The 21721-nt window shown below is 36.4% G+C and overlaps 1 protein-coding gene across 8 annotated transcripts in view; it reads right to left on the reverse strand.

Annotated features, from left to right (window-relative positions):
- Window positions 1-10140: 10140 nt before the first annotated feature.
- The window catches only part of LOC105483320 (solute carrier family 38 member 11), a 56202-nt gene continuing 44621 nt past the window's right edge, over window positions 10141-21721 (reverse strand). For 7 of the 8 annotated variants that reach the window (XM_011744135.2, XM_011744138.3, XM_011744141.3 and 4 more), the window contains 2 exons: window positions 19582-19713; window positions 10141-10491 (listed from right to left, as the gene is read on the reverse strand). In XM_011744135.2, coding sequence (XP_011742437.1) covers window positions 10198-10491; window positions 19582-19713 — 426 coding nt within the window. In that variant the 3' untranslated portion in view covers window positions 10141-10197. The remainder of the gene's footprint in view (window positions 10492-19581; window positions 19714-21721) is intronic. The other variant, XM_011744136.3, reaches the window with a different exon arrangement.

Here is a 21721-nt window from a genome sequence, read left to right on the forward strand (position 1 = left end):
GGCTTTCAGTCAACTTGGAGAGTATGTCTTATGATATTGAATATTTTATATTTAGTCAACCACTTAATCTAGAAGCAACATAAATTTTAGAGTAATTTTTATGACTCTCATATATTTAACTATTAAGTTATCCTCTTTTTGCATTCAAAGTAAGTAGTATATTCAGGCTTTAAATGTTTATCTCAATGATTACCCCGTCCACAGCCCATCTCCTATTTGTTTGATAACAGATATGACTACTCTAAATTCAAAGCATATTCCCATCCTGAAAACTTTCTAACTGACTTATTCATTAGGGTTTTTAAAATACAAACTAGAAATCAACAGGTTGTCTTCAAGCTTTCTTCATTTGTAGCATTATTTCTACCATAGTTAAAAAGAATTTGCCAGTGTGACCTAAATAAAAGGTATGGATGGTATGTTTCAATTTTAGGCAATGATGGCAAAAAAAAAGTTTTATTTTATCTTTTTGAGATAAGGTCTTGCTCTATTGTCAAAGCTGGAGTGCAGTGGTGTGATCACAGCTCATTGCAGGCTCAGTCTCCCAGGCTCAGGTTTCCTACTGCCTCACCCTCGTGAGTAGCTAGGCCCACAGGTTTGAGCCACCACACTCGGCTAATTTTTGAATATTTTTTTGTAGAGATGGGGTGGGGCATGGTTCATGATGTTGCCCAAGCTGATCTCAAACTCCTGGCCTCAAGCAATCCTTCCACTTCAGCCTCCTGAGTAGCTGGGACCACAAGTGGGTGCCACTCTGCCTGGCTAAATTGGAAAAAAAAGTTTTTGACCACATGAATACAGGTAGAACAGATACAAATGGGTTTAAGTGTTATAGCCAAGAACCTTTTTTCTTCCCCAGGTTCCTGAAAGGCTACCCCACATTCTCATGCGTGACAAAAGCCCCAGTGTGGGCGTAATAGACTCTCCAATAAGTGACTGCTTATGTAACTGTTTCCTAGCTGATTCTGATAGGTCCTGCTCCCGAGGGACAAGGTCTCTTTTATGCTAGTGCTTCTCAAACCTGACTGTGCACATGAGTGACCTGTGGCTCCTATTAAGATGCAGATTCTGGTTCAGTAGGTTTGAGGCAAGGCTTGAGATTCTGTATTTTTAGAGACCCCAGGTCATGCCAATACTTTTGGTCCACAGACTATAGTTTTTGGGAAAAAGCAGTACAACCACCTCCAAGCTCTTAATCACCAGTAGATGCCGCACATTTGTGCACCCAGTTATGGGTTGGATGCATTTGTTTTTATCTGTGGTTAGGGTTCATTCTGCATTTCGTAAATCTTCTCCATTCAAATGGAGCAATTACAGAATTTGCGGATCTATTTGCCACAATTGTTAAAGTTTCTTTAACGTTTCCTGCAAATGATCCTTTCCTTGAGGAAGAAAGCAGGAATTATGACAAGAAGGAAGAGAATAAGAGCAAGTCTTGCATGCTTCTCAGCAGTGGCAACAAAAATTCTAGCACATGGATAGGCCCAGTGGTAAAATAAACATGAAGTTGTTGTAGGGTGTCTCTAGCTCCCTGTGAAATCCCATGCTTCCTTGGGGTCCTAAATGCTGGAAATCTGGTGCTTCATGGCACTGCTGTATAACTGCTTTATTGTCTCCAGGTTGTCCTCCCTTCCCTTTCTTAAGACCCCTTCAAAAATCATCTGGCATTGTCCAATCCATCCATTTTCTTGAACACTTATTTTGTACAAGGTGGTCTAAACATGGAAAAGAAATGAGTGGCTTCTCTCTATAAAAGACATGCAAAAGTAAATATTAAAGGTGTTCCATAACAGCTGTATTTTATTTCAACAGAAAACACAACGCAGTACCTAGAAGCTCAGCATGAGAGGAGAACTTAAAAATCATCAAGTTTAATTCTTATCCAGCACATTGCGGGCAATTGTTTGTCAAACCTTTGTTTAATTTGTTCCAGGAACAGAGGGTTCATTAAGACTCGGGGTAGTTTGTGCCAACACTGGTCAGCTCTAATTGTTAGAAAGTTCTTATTTATAATGGATGACTCCTTCTAGCAAGACATATACTCACAGGTTACAGAGGAAGAAAAGTTATTGTCTGCTGGTGAAGGCTGGGGAAACCTCTTAGAGTAGGAGGTATTTGGACAGAACCTTATACTCTACCAGAATTTAGGAAAGTAGAGAGAAGTTGGGAGGGCAGCATTCTCATTCTCTTAGAATTACACTTTCTAATTCTTCATCTAGATCCTCTAATTATGCTCCAGTGTTAATGGATATTCCTACTTTGAATACTGAAAAGCCATCAACAATGTGTCAGACACCATAGTATCATTCCATAGATGATATTTGAGAAAACATGTAGGCTTTTCAAATTCCCCTCACTCATAAAGCAGATGATTATCCACCCACTACAGCTGGGACTGCTCTAATCTAATTCTAAAAGGCTAGATTTATCCAGAGGGCAAACGAAGTAGGCAGACACACAGCTGTTGTTTGGAGAACAGTACAGTGTTGGGGTGAAAAATAACACTGGCTAAAGATAAGCTCAATAGATCTGTTGGAGCACAGCTTTAAGCCATGTGGCTTCACTGCATCGGGAAACCACAGTGGGAGCTGGTCAACCCTGTTACCCATCTGGATGGGACGGTTTCTATTTAAAGCCATTAACCCAAGTTTTAGTTTTATGCAAGGCAGAAGTTTTCTGGGCTTCTCTTTTCATGGAGAACAAAGTGACCAGAAATGTAATTCAGAATATAAATGACAGAGTACATACGTGTAAGGGAATGGAAAACATATTTGTATTGATAGCTTCTATGTGATTTATTTATTTATTTATTTATTTTTGAGATGGAGTCTCACTCTGTCGCCCAGGCTGGAGTGCAGTGGCACGATCTCAGCTCACCAAAACCTCCGTCTCTGGGGTTCAAAGTATTCTCCTGCCTCAGCCTCCAGAGTACCTGGGATTACAGGTGCCCACCACCACGCCCGGCTAATTTTTGTATTTTTAGTAGAGATGACATTTCACCATGTTGGCCAGGCTGGTCTCAAACTCCTGACCTCAGGTGATCCACCCACCTCGTCCTCCCAAAGTGTTGGGATTACAAGCATGAGCCACCGTGCCCAGCTGTGATTTTTTTTTTAGAAAGCGATTAGCATTTGTGTCGGGATTAAAACAATGATAAGGTGTGGGGTAAAGGTTTTTGTTTGTTTGTTTTTTGAGGGGGTATAGTGGGTCTCCTAGAAGTCTGGAGGTGCTGGGACCTCCCTGAGGAAGTTAGAGGGAAATATTCCTTGTTAATTCGGAGAAGGAGATGCAACATGAGAGGAGGAGAGGAGGAGCTCAGACAGGGAAGTCTGAGAACTGGTGGAAGGCCTTTCTCTGGGATATGACCCTTCCTTGCAAGCATTCTAAATCTTCAAGAGATGCAACAACAGTATCAAAACATTTACACGCTGCATGATGTAAGTGGATTTTCATGGAAATGATGAAAGGATTGTGTTTTGCATCTAAAATATTATGGAGCTTTACAGATACGGAACAAAATAATAATGGTTTATGGCAGCATAAGGACATATGAGAAAGAAAGCCCAAAGAATTTGCAGGAACTATGGAGTAGGCTTTGAATTGTGGAAGGGGCATGTCCACAGCTGACATTTAGGTTTCACATATAAAATTGCTTGCTCCTAGGAAACTCTGCACCTGAAGCTAACATTTTTTTTTAATTGCTTATTTTCTTTTAAGAAATGTCTACTTGGAAAAGTCAAGCTATCTTCTAGAATATGGAACATCTCCCACTATGTTTGTACAATTGAGTAGCCCCTACAAAGTCCTAGGATTTTCTAAGCCCTGTTTTTCTAAATGTTTAAGCTTATTTCCTTTCCCTTGTCTATATTTATAGCTTTAAAAAAATCTAAATTTATTTTGAAATGCTTTGAGACATAGAGCACGTAAAACTCAAGGTCATATTACTCAATTTCCACTCTACGTCATTCACGTAGGGACACAGTAGTTAAAAACTGTAGCTTAGACAATTCTTAAGACTTTACAAGAAGGCTAAATTTTGTTAGAGAAGTCATGAATCACTCAAAGACTGCCTTCCTGAAATAAAATAATTTTTCCTTTTTCTTAGAAGATACTTTATTGTCTTATCTTCCAGTACCTAAAGATTTAAAGAACAATGTTGTTATGTGATGGGACTTGACTGTAAGAAGCCCGAACTGAATTCCTTTTTCTGGAACTGGCCTTGCTATCCTCTGGCAAAACAAAATTTTGAAAATGACAAATATGTAGCTGCCACTGGGCCTTGGAAATACGTTTCCAAAGTCTTTGAAAATTTAAACTGCAAGCTGAGATATAGCTTGAGGTGTTTTTCTTAAATTGTTCTTAAACTACCTCTTCTCGGCACTATATTAAATTACTGAGCTGTCTGCTGAAGTTAAGCAAGGTGATGATTGTGCCTAAACCATAAATGCATTTGGGTTTAAAGTTTTGACTCTTTGTTTCTTTTGAAATAATATTAAGTGAAGGGGATTAATATAGGTTTTCCTGCTAGGGTATAAATTAAAAGGGATTAAATACACATAAATTAGATAAATTCAAGTCATTAAATGTTTATCAAGCATCTTAAATGAGTAAGATATATGAGCATACACTGGCAAAAAATAAAACTATGACATTGTCTCAGGTGTCAAGGAGCTTATAATTAAGAAAAATACAGGTACATGTTTATTTAGTGACAGAAAAGTGAAAAAAAATATGTGCAGACTGGTGTGTACTTGAGTGGTTTTAAGAATATTTCAAGTAACTTCTCTGAAGGGTCTATGCATAGTAAAGAAAAACAAATAACTGAATTTAATTATCTAAGCTGGCTTGTTGGATGAATGATCACGTCACATTGCTACTTTACTGAATGACAATCATTATAGCTGAAAATATCCAATAAAATAATTTGTGTGGCTAGAGGTGCAATTAACCATCTTCTCTTTTATACCATGAATCTCACATCAAATACTTAAGTGTTTACTACATTTACTACATTCCAAGGTGCCACACTATAGGCTATGAAGAATAAAAAGAGGTTTTAAGACACACTCTTTGTTCTCAAGGAATTTTTAGACTGATTAGCCAGACAAGGTTCCTTCGTATAACACTACTATAAGAATTCCAGAGGAGGAAGAACTATTTTGCAGTAAGAGTTGTCAGGAATGGCACATGGGGAAGACAGGAGTATTGATAGAATTTTGATGGGGGTATTGGACATTTCAGATGAAAGAATGATAAGAATTCAGGGGTAAAAGTTAAAGGTGTACAGAACATTTTTAGGGTAAAGAAATGTTTTAGTTATGTTAGAATAAATTGTTCCTTCCTGCAGTCATGAGTGATAAGACCAAAATAGCATGTTGAGGACATATTAGGAAAGCTTTGAGTAGAGACTGTGGAGTCAGTACATCATTCTACAAGCAAAAGAGTTTCATGGAAAGCTTTTGAGCAAGCAAGTGGTCAGAAAGCATTAGTTATCAAAGTATTTGTTTAATAAGAAGATTCTTGAAGTGATACATAAATTATCTTGGCAGGAGGAGTCTGAAGGCAGTATGCTCAGGTAAGTGGCCATAGCATTAGTTAGTGTGTGAGTTAGTATATTAGTCCATTTTCATGCTGTTGGTAATACACACCTGAGATTGGCTAATTTATAAAGAAAAAGAGGTTTAATGGACTCATATTATGGTTCTATGTGGCTGGGGAGGCCTCACAATCATGGCAGAAGGTGAAAGGCATGTCTTACATGGTGGCAGACAAGAGAGAAGAATGAGAGCCAAGTGAAAGCAGAAACCCCTGATAAAACCATCAGCTCTTGTCAGTCTTATTCACTACCATGAGAGCAGTATGGGGGAATCTGCCCCCATGATTCAATTATCTCCCACTGGGTCCCTCCCACAACACATGGCAATTATGGAAGCTACAGTTCAAGATGAGATTTGGGTGGGGACACAGCCAAATCATATCATTTGGTAAGGACCAGAATCAAGTGAGAGTTAGAAATGAAGAACAGAATAAATCTGATTTTTTGTTTGTTTTTGTTTTAATGGAGCATTTACATATTACCATACATGAATACTATCATAAAAATGCCAAAGCTAAATGTATTGATAATCTTTATTATCAATGAGCAAACATTAATGGAATGAAAAAGTGTCTTATAAAAGACAACCACATAAATTTTTTATCTGAATGATGTTATTGTTCATAACCCAGTTTTACTCATGTTCCCTATGTAATTTTCCAAGTAAGCCATTCTGCTGAGAGTTTAGTCCTTGGAAAACTTGATGTTCTTTTGAGAAACTGATATATTTTCTTCCTTCTCACAATGGTAGCCATAAAGCTCAGACAACCTTCCCTGAGTGCTGGCAGGCTCAGAACCAGGCCTGTAGCTTAACCAGCATAGCTGTGTTGATTTTGGGTTGTAATCTCTATTTTCTCCCGTGTTCATTCTCCTCCCATGTCCTTTGTCATTGCTCTTCACTAATATTATTGTCTTGGTTTCTCCTCTTCTCACTGTGTCTCTAAATGATTTTTCAAAGAGGCAAAGTATAACACATTTAATATGTACCAATTGCTCTCCCTCCTACATCTCCAGTCTCATTTTCTTCCCTGAGATCTAGCATGGTATTCCTACATCTTGCTTGTATTGTGTCCCAGCCTCTAAATAAATGGCTCCATCTAGCACTTTCTTATGTCCAACTTCCAACCTTTTTCAAACGTGATCCCTGAGCCAGCAGAAGCAGCAGCATCACCTGGAAACTTTTCAGAAATACAAATTCTGAGGCCCCACTCCAAGTACTGAATCAAAAACTGTGGGGGTGAAGCCCAGCAATCTGTGTTTCAACAAGGCCTCTGGGTGATTCCGACACATGTCCAAGTTTAAAAGCCACTACTCTAGAAAAAGACTGGGCTCTTTTCTTTCTCTCCAGGTCTATGTGTTCTCTAGCTCACAGCATCTCTGGTCCACTCTACATACTTGCTCTGCTATCATGGCAAATTCTTTACACATTTTTTAGAATGAGCATAAATTCTTAAGAGCACTGATTCTATTGAAGTAGCAATCCTTGCCACAGTTAGTAAAGCATTCATGGGTACCCTCACTGATGAGTGACCATCACTCATCACTGATGAGTGACCCTCACTGATGAGTTCACTCATGGTCACTCATTGATTCATGCTTGGGCCACTCTTGGACAACCTGACAACATTTGCTCCAGTCAATAGCCACCCCTAATTAAAAGACAGGGTATAATTCCTTTCCTAAGCAAGGCTACAGCACATAAGCCAGGAGGAGACCTGTTCTGTTCAATAAATGTATCTTTAATTAAGTAGATGTGTATAGTATGACTTCAGCAGAGGACTAACTGTAAACTTCTTAGTTTGGTAAAATGGATACAGTCTTCGTTTAAGAAAGACAAGAGGCAACAATTATTGTTTGGCATCATTGGAAATAGTCCAGGCAAGGCAGTTTACCTGTTCTCCCATCCAAGTATTAACCAGGCCAGACCATGCTCAGCTTCCAGGATCAGATGAGATCTGGTGTGTTCAGGGTGGTATGGTCATAGACAGTTTACCCATTCTGATGTTTGAAGATGGTTCAAGTTAGTGTTGATAATAAAGACTCTATAATAAGCGAACAATGACTCAATTTCTAAATTACACAGATGCTATCCAACTTATATTCTTAAAGGAAGTGTATTGCTAGATGTTCTCATTTGTGTGTAAAGATATGGTTCCTGCCTACCACCACCTTTTTAAAGTTAAGAAGCACTTTATACATTTAAGTGTAGTGACAGCTTCAAAAACTGGTTTAAAACCTTCAAGTTGCTTTGTTAGGGGCAACAAGTGGCAGGGATGGAAAGATTTTCAGGGGAATCTCTTATTGAACTGAGGCAGAAAATAGATTGGGAGGGTGGGGTTCTTGTAGTTATGCATGATGGCAAAATAAGCATACAAGTATTCTTGCCAAATAAATGTGAGTTCCTAAGATTTATTCAATTATAATTGGAAAGATGTCGGTAATTCATGCAGCTAATAACTGGGTCATAAGCAGTCTTGTTCTACAGCTGATTAAAAACAAATAAACCAATACATATTTATTAGGTACTAATGATGCGCTCCCTTCCTACCAGGAGCTTTCCTCTACTTGAAGAGTATGAAGCAACACTGAAGTACAAGATAAGAGATGGTTACGTGCTAAATTATGTTATCCTTGACATACTTTTCTTTGTACATGTTTAGAGATCTCATCCCTCATGACTTTATTTAATAACTATGTAGGTCAGTGTTTCTCAGTCTTGAGCAATGTAAGGACAGACTGTGGCAAAACTTGCTTACATTTCCTCATTTCTTACATGGAATGAAAGCATTTTTATTATATTTTACCTAAGCATGTACCAATCTAAAAACAGGCACAAACTGCTTAGCCTATGACCCTTAACTATAAAAAACAAATTTATAAGTTAAATACAGAAAAGTTACTCAACAGAATTTAAATTAATTTAGTGGCAAGGATAATATTTTATTGAAAAAACAAATCACCACTAAAACCCTGAGCATGGTTCTACCTGCTAAAATGCATCCTCCTTTGTGTTCAATAGGCCTTTCCCACTATGAGTCACACAGTGACTCAGCTCTTGCCACTTTATTCAAACTACTATGAACCTACCCTTTATACACTTCCTGTAGGTTTTTTTTTTTTTGCATTTGATTTGTACGAACTTATCATATATGTATTAACTCTGCTTGTGATAGTTTCTTATTTGATAACAATTAATATAGTGCCACAGATGGACAACCTGATTGGAATACAAATGAAATGGAAATCTTAGGTGATACTCTATATAAGGAAGCCATCCAGATGGCCCCAAATTTTCATGTTACTTTTTAAAGACTGTCATAGATACAAAGACACAAAATCCTCATTAAAAAATCATTTAAAAATCGTCAGTAAACCGAGGGCATCTGTGGTGGGCACAGCTGTGTGTCCCAGATACCCCTGTAAGGAAGCATGTGGTGACGAAGCTATCAGTAGACCACCTCCAGCTCTCAGTTCCTTTAGGGTTTGCTCTGCTGCAAAAAGCTGCCTAGCCCAAGAACTCACCCTTCTCCAGATGCTCACATTCAAAGACTGATGGAGGCAGCCGTATCAAAACCGGGTTATTACCCCCGAACAGGGACAACTCTGATGGGTCATGTACGCACCAGCTTCCCTGTGGAGTTGGCTGAGGTCAGCCTGCATTGCAGTTCTACCTCTCCCTACCATTCCTGCTTTCCCCTCTCTCCCATTAGTTATGATAAACTCCATCTCACTATCTGCTCCCAAAGACCCAGTCAACAAGAGCTCCCAGAAATCTCTCTGAGGAACCCCCAGTGGACTGAGAAAGCTTCTTCGGTAGCCCTGATTCTTCTTACACGTTTCTAGTTTCAAAGTTCAGCTTCCCGTTGTATATTCCTGACAGCACTGAAAATTCAACTGATGCATATCATCAGTGTCTTAGGTTCTTGCCACAGAAAACTGCTTTTTTTTTTTTTCTGTTTTAGAATGGTGCTACCATTGTATTCCCACAGCAGCAGAAGATGGGAGGTGATTCTGATTCTTCACTCACCTCGCTCCTCACAGCCAGTTTATGATTCAGGCTTCCTCACAAGGAGAGGTCTGTGCTCATTTCTCCAGGGATCCACTTCCCTTTAAATAAGGGATGCTGCTGAAATTATAATGGAGATCTCTTTGCTCTTGGGATATGTCTTCTTTTCAATAGTTGTGGGTTTCCCTTCTCTTCAGTTCGACAGATTTTTAAGGACAAATAAAATGCCCCCCGCCCCCGACCAAAAGACATCTACACAAAATTCCAATCCACAATCGCCTACTTATTTTGGAGCACAATATACTGGTTTGCATATTAAATAAAAGGGGGAAAATGCTAAAGGCTTCACTCTCCCTTCTTCAATCAGCATTAGTGTAGTGCAGTCATTAGAACAAAACACTTATTTTGTTCCAGTTAAAGGTGAAATACATTCAATTTTTCTTTTATCTTTGATATTGCACTAAAGAGTCATGAAAGCCAAGTCTTGAAAAATGCCAAAATAACAATTTTATATAATATAAAGACAGACTAAAACATGTAAATGTTATGTTTTTTAAAGTCTATGAAAACATACATATTTTTTTAAGCAGTCAACTCATTGAAAGATACTAATATTTAAAATAGAAAGTTGTGTTGTCTGCTGAATATGAGACTCTGAGGTATTTGTGAGCGAGAAATTGTCAGGAAAGCAGTAGAACATTTCCTGCCCGTGGGTGCAGTCTTGAGGGTTTGTAATAGCCATGACGAATCCAAAAACCATCACCGCAGCACCAATGGGAAGCATGACATAAGACATAATCTTATCGGAGTGTGTCCTTGGTTCTTCAGACAGTTTCAGATAACAGGCTGATGGAATGATAAAAATGAGGGGAGTTGCACAGAGCACACCCTGCATGTTGAAAACAAGAAACAAGATAATGTGACTAGATGGAAACATTCTTTGGACAGCTTTGAAAAGCATTTACAAAATGTGTTTTTCATGCACATGTTAAACATGTGATAGGTTCAGATGAATCAAACAAAGGGAGGAAAAATAATTCTAAGAAAGACTTAGAAATAGGCGTTGCCTTTTCCACTGGCATATTTACAAATGAAAATAATGAAATAGTACAACAGCTTATCGACTTAAGAAATTATCAGAAAATAATATAGAAAATAAAGCAGATAATAGGACTCTTGAAATTTCCTGTATTTTCAGTTCATCGTATTTCCTTATATGCTTCATTAAAACTACTGTGTATCCACTATGCCCTTCAAACATGAATGGTCTATTTGTCATTTGTGAATAAGAGGGAAATTTTGGGAAATTGTATAGGGGCCACAATGTCTTTCTTCTTTACCTGAGCTTGTATGGAAGTCGTGCCTATCTGTGTGAGAAAGAAAAACCATAACCCTAAGGCATTTAACGTGAAATAGCATTTCTAAACCATCTTTCAAATAAAACTAAGCACATTAATTACTGAGACAGTTGACAGCAGAGCTAAATGACTATAACTCATTCACAGTTGCCTGCATTATCTAGGAATAAACTCAACCTAAGGAGGAATGTCAGATTTAAAATAATGAGTGGTAGAATTGTCTATTATAAAAAATACCAACAGTTATTGACGTCAAAGGAAGAGACTTTCCCCTTGAGTAGGCCTAATTCGCAACAGAAACTTACCAAATAATACAAATGTTAACATTTAATACATTTTAGGTAATATGTTTTTCTAATTATGTTAAATTTTAATTATAGTATATTTAACAATGTAACATACATTAAAATTTTATGACCAATATTCTCTTAAACCATAAACCATGTTTTTTAAAAATAAATTTTATTGTGTATATTTGAGGTTTATAACATGATGTCATAGAATACATAAAATGGTTATTGTATTGAACTAACATATCTATCATCTCACATAATTATTTCTTTGGTGATGAGAGCAGCTAATATCTACTTATTTAACAAAAGTCCCAAATATAATACAATTTTATAAATTACAGCCCTCATATTGTACATTAAATCTGTAGACTTGTTAATCCTACCTATGTGCTACTTTGAATTCTTTGACCTACTTCTCTACATTTCCTCCTTTTGTTTCCTGCCCCTAGTAATCACGGTTTTATCCTTTTATCTCTAACTCTATATATTAGACATTTAAAAAAATATTCCATACATAAGAGAGATCATGTAATATTTTGCTTTACGTGTCCAGCTTATTTCACTTAACGTTCTTCAGGTCTATCCATGTTGTGGCTAATGGCAGGATCTCCTTTTTCAAGGCTGAATAATATTCCATGTTATAGACAGATCTATATGACATTCTCTGTATCCATTGATACATCAATGAACACTGAAGTTGTTTCCATCTCTTCACTATTGTGAATAATGCTTCAATGAATATGGGAGTATAGATATCTTTATGAGGTGATGATTTCATTTTTTTTGAGTATATACCCATAATAGAGATTCCTGGGTCATATGGTGGTTCTATTTTTAATTTCTTTAGGAACCTCCATTCTGTTTCCCATATTGACTATTCCAATGTACATTCCCACCAGCAACGTACTAAGGTTCCCTTTTCTCCACACTTCTGTCAACATTTGTTATTTCTGTTCTTTTTGATTATAGCCATCCTAAAGGTTATGAAGTGATATTGTCTAGTGGTTTTAATTTGCGTTTTCCTGATGATTAATGATGTTGAGCACTTTTTCGTGTACCTGTTGGCCATTTCATGTCTTCTTTGGAGAAATATCTGCTAAGGTCCTTTGCCCATTTTTTAATCAAGTTAATCATTTTTCTGCTATTGAGTTATTAGAATTATTTGTAACTTTTTTATAGTAACCCTTTATCAGTCAGACAGTTTGCAAATATTTTTTTCCCAATCTGTACGTTGTCTTTTCATTTGTTCTTGTTGTTTTTTCACTGCAGAGGCCTTTTAGTTTGATGTAGTCCTATTTATTTATTTTTGGTTTTATAGTCTGAGTTTTTAGTCTGATATTCAAAAAAATCATTTCCAAGGCTAATATCAAGGAGCTTTTACCCTATGTTCTCTTCTAGGAATTTTAGTTTCAGGCCTTACATTAAGGTATCTTATCCATTTTGAATTGATTTTTGTGTATGGTGTGTAAGATCAGGGTCCGATTTCACTCTTTTGCATTTGGGAATCCATTTTTCCCAGCATCATTATTGAAGACTATCCTTTCCCCATTGTGTCCTCTTAGTGCCCTTATAGAAAATTAGTTGACCCTATATGTTTGGATTTATTTCTTGGCTCTCTTTTATGTTCCATCAGTCTATATTTGTGTTTTTATGCCAGTACCATACTGTTTTGATTACTGCAGCTTTGTAATGTCATTTGAAATCAGGAAGTGTGATGCCTTCAACTTTATTTTTCCTTTCAATACAGATTGTTTTTTCTATTTCTGTGAAGAATGCCATTAGAATTTTGATAGGAATTATGTTGAATTTGTATATTGCTTTGGGTAGTATGGCCATTTTAACAATATTAATTCCATTCACAGGATATCTTTCCATTCATTTATATATTCCATTTATTTGTGTCTTTTTCAATTTCCTTCATCAAGATTTTATAGTTTTCAGTATACAAATTTTTCACCTCTTTGGTTAGATTTATTCCAGTATATTTTTTGATGCTATCACAAATGACATTGTTTTCTTGATTTCTTTTTCAGCTAGGTTATTATTTGTGTATAAAATGCTACTGATTTTTGTATGTTGGTTTTGTATCCTGCAACTTTACTGAATTAATTTATCAGTTCTAACACTATTTTTGGAACCTTTGGGGTTTTCTACATATAGGATCATGTCATCTGCAAATAGAAATAATTTTACTTCTTCTTTTCCAATTTGGAAGCCTTTTATTTCTTTTTCTTGTCTGATTGCTCTTGCCAGTACTTCCAGTACTATGTTGAAGAGAAGTGGTGTGTACTTCCAGTACTATGTTGAAGAGAAGTGGTGAGAGTGGGTATCCTTACCTTTTACTGGATCTTAGTAGAAAAGCCTTCAGTTGTTCCCTATTAATTATGATGTTAGCTGTGGGTTTTTCATAAATAGCCTTTATTATGTTGAGGACTTTTCTTTCTCTAAACTGCTAAAAGAGTTTCTATCAAGAAATGATGCTAAACTTTGTCAGACTCTTTTTCTGCATCAGTTGAGATAATCACGTGTTTTTTGTTTTCTCTCTCTCTCTCTTTTTTTTTTTAAATTTTTTTTTTTTATTTTTTGAGACAGGGCTTCACTCTGTTGCCTAGGCTAGAGTGCACTAGCATGATCACAGTTCAGCCTTGACCTCCCAAGCTCAAGTAATCCTCCCACCTCAGCATCCTGAGTTGCTGAGACTACAGGCACATGCTACCATGCCTGGCTAATTTGTTTGCAGAGACGAGGTCTCACTATGTTGCCCCAGCTTGTCTTGAACTCCTGAGCTCAAGTAATCCTCTTGTCTTAGCCTCCCAAAGTGCTAGGATTACAGGTGTGAGCCACCGCACCCATCTGATCATGTGGTTTTTGGTTTTCATTCCCTTAATATGACATTTCACAAATGTTGTTCTCTGAAATAATAAAATGTAAGTTTTTAATATATAAAATCAATAACAAATGTGATTATTACTTTACAACTAAATGCAAGTTTTCATAAACTATGTTTTTCTAAATTTAAAAGTTAATTTGTAAGCATATACAAAAGTAGAAAGAAATAGTATAATGAAAATCTATGCAACTATCACCTACGGTTTAAAAGCTTTTTGACACATTATTTTGGTAAATTTTCTCCAGGGAAAATAACAGCAAAGTGAATTTGAAGTTGGATGATGTAAAATTATAAATTGTACCTTAAAAATAGCTTTAAAATAACCATATTCTCACACCAGTTAATAAAATTGCTGTGTGTTTTATACAAAGCAATCTCTCCATACCAGAAATATTATGACTATGATCCCAATTATACAACTTTTTGAATTTTTACAAAAACAAAAGTATCCAGAGAAAGAGTAGTAGGGACCACACTGCATGGAAAATATTTCCAAAGTAAGAGACATAAGAATGAGAAAATACTAAAAAATACCAAAATCATGTTCTAATTTAGAATATATGGAAAATATACTTTTGCCATTCATAGCACCTGAATACAAATTAATATCTACAAAGGTACACAAAAAATAAACAATTAGTTGTTATATGACTAGAATGAAATGTATTATGGATTCCATAGATTCTATCATAATATTTGGAATTAACAGTGCTTTTTAAATTATGAAAGATACTGTAACACTTGGTCTGTATTTATAACAAAAAGTATTACCCTCTGATTTCTTTAAAATAACAATTTATGAAAACAACAAAAAGTAATTCAAATACAAATATGTGTATGTGTGTGTGTCTGTATATGTGTGTGTGTGTGTGTGTGTTGTAGTCTCCTCTTTGTAGGCACAAACATGTGGCTAATTCATCTGGAACTGTAGATTGTGAAAGTACTATCAGAATGAAAACTGCCCCCAGCTTCTGCTAAGAAGCTGTCATCAGTCAGCCTTTTGGTACTCTTCCAAACTTAACTTGCTGGGCAGCGCGAAGCAATGGGTGTTCTGTTTGTTATAATTCTTAAGTGTTGAGAAAGTAGCAGTTAGAGGAAAGACTATATAGCTCATATTTCTACTAGAAGGATTCCAGTTGAGTATCTTGTTTAGATACCAGCTACTTTCTTGATATTTAAACACTCAATCTTACTAAAGGTTGTTGCTAGAAGTCAAGATCAGGAGTAAAATGATAGTGTGGTCGCATCTGATCTATTCCCTACGAACTAGTCCAGATTATTTGCTCTATTTAATTAGTCTTGCTTAGGGATACACCACTGGCTTTGGAATAATTTTTGAAATTGCTTGACAGGATGTAAAATCATAACTGCTTATTAAAAAGACAATAAAATACAGTCTAATTTATAAAGGCGGGATAATACTTATTAATTGATAACAACACTATGGATGTCAGGGCATTTTGCAGTTTGCTGGAGAGAAAGGACAGAAGCTATTGAAAATTTTTATTGCCAGTACAGATTGAAAAAGTGTCTGAATTTTCCTACCTGAATAGAAATTTCTCAAATGATGCAAGGAAGCTGGAAACTAAATAAAATAATGCTTATACATCTTTTAAATTTCTACTTAATAATCAATCTAAATTCATGAAATTCACTCCAATACTTCAAAAAGAAACTCCCTCTTGCTCAGGGAGTCTTTGGCAATTGGGACTATGGCTTGCTCACCCCAAAGACTGTATTTCTCTATGTGGGCCCTTGCTGGCATTTGGCTTGCTTTCTTCCTTCCACTGTAAACCACACATAAGGCTTGTTGAGCTGGTTACGCTGGCCACAGGCACCAGCTGCTTCATTTTCTCTCTTTGTACTGCTGCAAGTAGAAACCCATAGGGTCCAATTACTGCGGATGCCTCTTTTCTCCAATAGCAACATTAGTGCTAAGATGCTGGATTCTTGTTACCAAGAATAGTGCTTATATTTATTTGATTTGCTTCTAAAATGAAACCTTTAAAACTTAGTGTGTGTTTGCTTTGGAAAAATATTTCACTGTTGTCTACTGCCATGCAAACAGGAAAAAAAAGGAAAGCAAAGTTCTATTTTTTTAATTTAATAACTAATATTACCTCAATTCATTTTATTCTATCTTATTTGGTGATACTAAATAGTAGCATTTCCTTACTTTGCAAGACCTGATTCATCTCATCTGTGAAGCTCATTATTCTACTTATTCAGAAGCCAAAATAAAAAAGAATTCCTAAAGTACTAAAATTGTTATCTAAGATAAAAGCTATTAACTACATTTCTAAAGTCCTACAATTACTAAGATGAAAGTTATTAACTAAAAATTATTAAGACAAAAACCTTTTAGTTTCATTTTATTTCATCTCCTGGTACGTTTTAACCCATTATTAAAGTTTATCCATATGTATCATAGATTACTCTTAACCTTTCTTATAGATAAACTCAATGCATAGATATTATAACTTTAGAAAGTGGATAGAGAAATGAGCATAATCATTTTACATAATTTAAAATCTTATGCTTAGAAAATCTCAGAGTAGTGTAATGGTTTAAAATGTGAGCTTTAGGGTCCAAATGCCTGTGCTCAAATCTGAATTTTTTTACTTGTAACTAGTATGACCTCAGACTATTTAATCATGCAGTGCCTTAGTTTCTTCATCTGTCAATTTAATATAGATAAAAGGAGATGATACTGCAAAGCACCTGGTACAGAGTAAGTACTCAATACATGGTAGCTCACATTATTATTATTATTATTATTCATTTTTTATTTTTTAAGATGGAGTATTGCTCTGTTACCCAGGCTGGAGTGCAGTGGCGCAATCTTGGCTCACTGCAACCTCTGCCTCCTGGGTTCAAGCAATTCTCCTCTCTCAGTCTCCCAAGTGGCTGGGACTAGAGGCATGTGCCACCACACCCAGCTAATTTTTTTTTTTTTTTTTTTTTTTTTGTATTTTTTAGTAGAGACAGGATTTCACCATGTTGACCAGGCAGGTCTTGAACTCCTGACCTCAGGTGATCCGCCTGCCTCAGCTTCTCAAAGTGCTAGGATTACAGGCATGAGCCACTGCGCCCTGTCCACATTATTATTATGAAGTGGAGCACAGCATGCTTTAAGTTATTTCTAAAGTGTTGCATGATCCAGCATGTATTAGTTACTAACAGACATGACGCTTGATTTGGCTCTATTAGACATGGTAAGTATCCACACAAAAAAGAGTTGAGTAAAGATGTGAATACATTCTTATGCACACCAAAAGACGTACTGATGTGGAAAACACTTATTCTCAGGTGGTCTGAGAATGGAGATCCTAGAGTTTATTAATTCTTACAAAGTGCTTTAAAACTAGTGTAATTGTCTTGGGCTATCAGGTCATAACAATTTGGCACTCTAATTTTTAATGTATGTCTATATAATCAGGTTTTAAAAACATCTAAAGATCTAGTCTTTGGCCTATGCAAAATTGGGCAGAAGGTAAAAGTTACCTTTGACACTTGCTTACTTTCCTATGAGCTTTCCTTCCACTGTTGGTAGAATAGATAATTACCAGTCTCCTGAGGTTTTGGAAACTGCTTACTCCTCACTTTCCATTTACAAGAAAGTCCCCAGTAGGGTCCCTGAATGAATTCCCTCCTGCCTTTGTATGGAATTTCAAATTAAAATGGTATCTGGATGATATAGTAACTTGGGCATTGACACTAACACCTTCACCTATGCCTCAATTCTCAATGAAATGAGTAAATGATGACTTGGGATCCCATCTGTACGGGTTTGCCCTCCCTGTGGTGCATGACCAATAAATGCTAACCGGTGGGTGATTCCGATGAGAAATTCTGTAAGGATTGAGAAGATTAGCCACTTTGTAGTGGTAGAACAACTTCCATTCCTATCTTAGCAAATGGTATAATTATTCTAGTTCCACAAAATAAAACCAAGATGTCATTCTGCTCCCGTCTTCCCAATGGAATCTGTGTCACCAAATTGTGCCAATCTTTTCTCAAAAATGTGTTTTGGGAATCCATTCACTTCCCTCTGTCTTCTTCTTTTTCTTTTTTCTTTTTTTTTTTTTTTTTTTTTGAGACAGGGTCTCACTCTGTTGCCCAGGCTGAAGTGCAGTGGTGCCATTGCAGCCCACTGAAACCTCTACCTCCTGGGCTCAAGCAATCCTCTCACCTCAGCCTCTCGAGTAGCTGAGACTACAGGCACGTGCCACCAAACACAGCTAATTTTTTGTAGAGACGGGGTTTCACTATGTTGCCCAGGCTGATCTCCAACTCCTGGGCTCAAGCAATCCATCCACCTTGGCCTCCAAAAATGCTCAGATTACAGTGTGAGCCACCATTCCCAGCCTCCTCTGTCTTCATCACCTATATTGCAGTTGAACTTTTATGTTTATTTGTGAGAATGCATAGATCCTTTCTTATCACATTCATCCTTATATTCTATTGTGTGGCACATAGTAATTAATAAATAGTTGATCAGTGAATAAAGGAATTAGAAGTTGCACTGGATCTTAAAGTCTTTGTAAAATGTAGACAGAAATGAAAGAAAAATAATTGTTATAGGAAATAAAAAGCAGATAAGACAAAGAATAATGGAAAGAATTAATATGGCTTATTCACAGGCCAAAAAATAAGACTGACTAGAGCTGAGCATAGATTTTTGGGAAGTAAATGGGAAATAGTTTTACATAGAAGACAAGAAAGTAGAAGCAACAGAATTTATACTTGCTCTAGTAGGAAAATGCCGGCAAACTGAAAGCAGAACTTAAATATATGATAGTTGAAACAGAGCTGGGATTAATTCAACTGTGATATTATGAGGACTTCTATTTGGATGATGGCAGTGCAGACTATAAAAGAAAGGTCTGGAGAGAGAAAAATATGTAAATAAAAAGAAATTGTGTCATAGCAAGTGAATGGATATAACTTGAATCCTTTCATATTTTTCATAAATTTCACTAGATATATTATTTTTCAGCAAAGTCCATAGTCCCTTAATTTATAGCTATTTTTAGTAACATTTATGTGTTGTAGTAAATGAGATATACAAAAGATAAACTCTAAACCAGGGTTTCTCAATCTCAGCACTATTGACATTTTGGATCAGATAATTCTTTGCTGTAAGAGGCCTGCACATTGTGGGATGTATATCCCTGTCCTCTGCCCACTCGAAGCCAATAGCACTGCCTACCCAGTTGTGACAACCTCATAGGTCTCTAAACAACCACTGCTTTAAAACTATATAGTTCCATAAAGTGCACAGAATCATCATTGAAAATATTTACTATTATAGACATATTTTCATTCCACTTCAAAAGTGATACTTTTGTTAAGGAAAATAAATCTTATGTTAAATGTAATCATTATCTTTTACAGAGAATTTTAGAGTGAAGGGGTAAATCTTAGAATGTACTCACATTGAGTTCTAAAACTATCCCAAGGCAATCAATCAGCAATGACACAAGCGTGGCTACAGTGATGACCATCACTGTTACAACAATGTGGAAAACCGACGAAAGATTCCCACCAAAAAACACATTGGCAATTACCTGCCAAATAAACAGATTATTTTGAGAGGGACTTTTAAAGGCATGCAGGATTTGTAGAGGGAGTATTTCACAATGGTCTTTAGGAATGTATAAAATACCACCAACAAGGCTATTAATCAAATCTCAAGTCACTAGGAATGTTCTATCTTTTCCAAAGTACTTACATATAGACACACATATCAATAACAAGTACTCTTTGTTGAACTATCAGTCAGTGGATTACATTACAGACCTATAGTGTGGCATACCGATGTTTCAATACATGTATCTTTCAAGTATAAGAGAGACTTTAGAAAGTTATCCTTTCCTTCTTTCTTGAGTCCAACAGGTTACTACTTAAACAAACTAAACATGCTATTTAGATTATTTGCAGGGCTTCTAAGAAATAGCTGTCACATTTCCCTTATTAATACTGGATGTATAATATCCTTTACTAACAGGAAATTAATTCTGTATAAACTAATTCCTATTTGTTACAATTTAAGTCTATTTTATCTTGCCTTTCCTCAACAAAAATGGGAAAGAGTTCATCACCATTTTTCATGACTACTCAGATCAGGAAAGCAATAAAACATTACCGACTTAATGTGTCCCATACTGTGATATGGTTTGCAAAGATAAAATGTCAGGCAAATGATTCCTATTCTCAGGAATTAATTCTTGGAGGCATACAACCAAACTTAAAAAAGCAAGTAGAGATCAATTTATAACAGGACAAAAAAGATCAAAGAGGATTTAGGACTAGAAGGAGCTTTAGGTATCTAGAGCTGTCTCCTTAGAGTAATCTCCTTTACAGCATCCCTGAAATATGCTTGACCTACCTTGGCTTGAGGTAGGGCTTGAAACATGCACAGGATTTGGAGCAGAATTACAGGCTGAGACAAGAGCATGAAAAAGAGCAAAGAAGTAAGAACAGGAACAATACCTATGGAGGATAAAGAGAAGATAGTCTGAATAAGTAGTGACCCTGTGCAAAAGAACAGTGAGACAAGAGTTGGAAATGACAGAAGTTCAGATACTGAGGTATCATAAAGAAGCCATCTCTCTAAGCAGTGCTGCCTGGATATGCAACATCTCCCACGTGTCACATACCACCATGACTTTGTTAATAACTTAATGGTGATATTGATAACATAAGTTGTAATGTCTCTCCAAATAGTATCTTATTTAAGATCCGTTCTTACAGATGCCTCTATGATATCCTTGTGAGAGTGAAAAAATCCCTTAGTGAGGCAGCTAGTAAGAGATATTTATTAAGGGTAGACAGCCTTTTTAGTGCTTTTATGAATTGAAACAGTTTGATTATATTTTTGTCAGTCGTACATTTGTGTGTGTACGTGTGTATGCATGTAGAATAAAGAGCAAGAGAAGGGAAAGTTATAGACACCATTCGTCTGCTGAGTCTTTGCTACTGTGGCAGAGATCTTGATTCAGTTCTGTCTTCCTGCCACTGCAGCTGGAAAGGAAACTCAAGTTTCAAGTACTAAAGACAGAAGTTGTGCAGGTGAAGTGACTCAGCCCGTCTGTAGGGAGTTTACCAGCAACCATGTGAGAATGCACCATCTGTTCTTACTTGTTGATCTAGAGATCAAATTTGAACCTACATACTGGGCAGAAGCTAAAATAATACCATTTCCTGAAACTAACAATAGCTAGTAAAGTTTCAAAAGGCTCTTAAATTAAAAAAAAAAAAATTAGTTCAGTCTATTTCTCCTTTATAGTCAAGGTAGAGAACTGGCCTGTGAGTTGTACATGTGTGAGGGAGAGAAGTACTAGTTGTAAAGGACATACACAGTGCTGAACATTTCCCTCTTCTGCTTCCCTGTGCAGTCAGTTCCTTATCACTGGGACTGACTTAAAGTAAGCCCTGGCTTGCCTCAAGAAGCCTGCTGATTACTTAGTGTATTTAAAGCTCTGTAGACATTTCACTTCTCTCATTAGACCCTTTCACATGGTGCACTGTGTAAACAGCCTCTAGGAACAGATCCTAGATCTGAGCCCTTTTCAG

This window comes from Macaca nemestrina, chromosome 11 (genome assembly GCF_043159975.1).
Source record: "Macaca nemestrina isolate mMacNem1 chromosome 11, mMacNem.hap1, whole genome shotgun sequence".
In the NCBI taxonomy this organism is placed as follows: domain Eukaryota; kingdom Metazoa; phylum Chordata; class Mammalia; order Primates; family Cercopithecidae; genus Macaca; species Macaca nemestrina.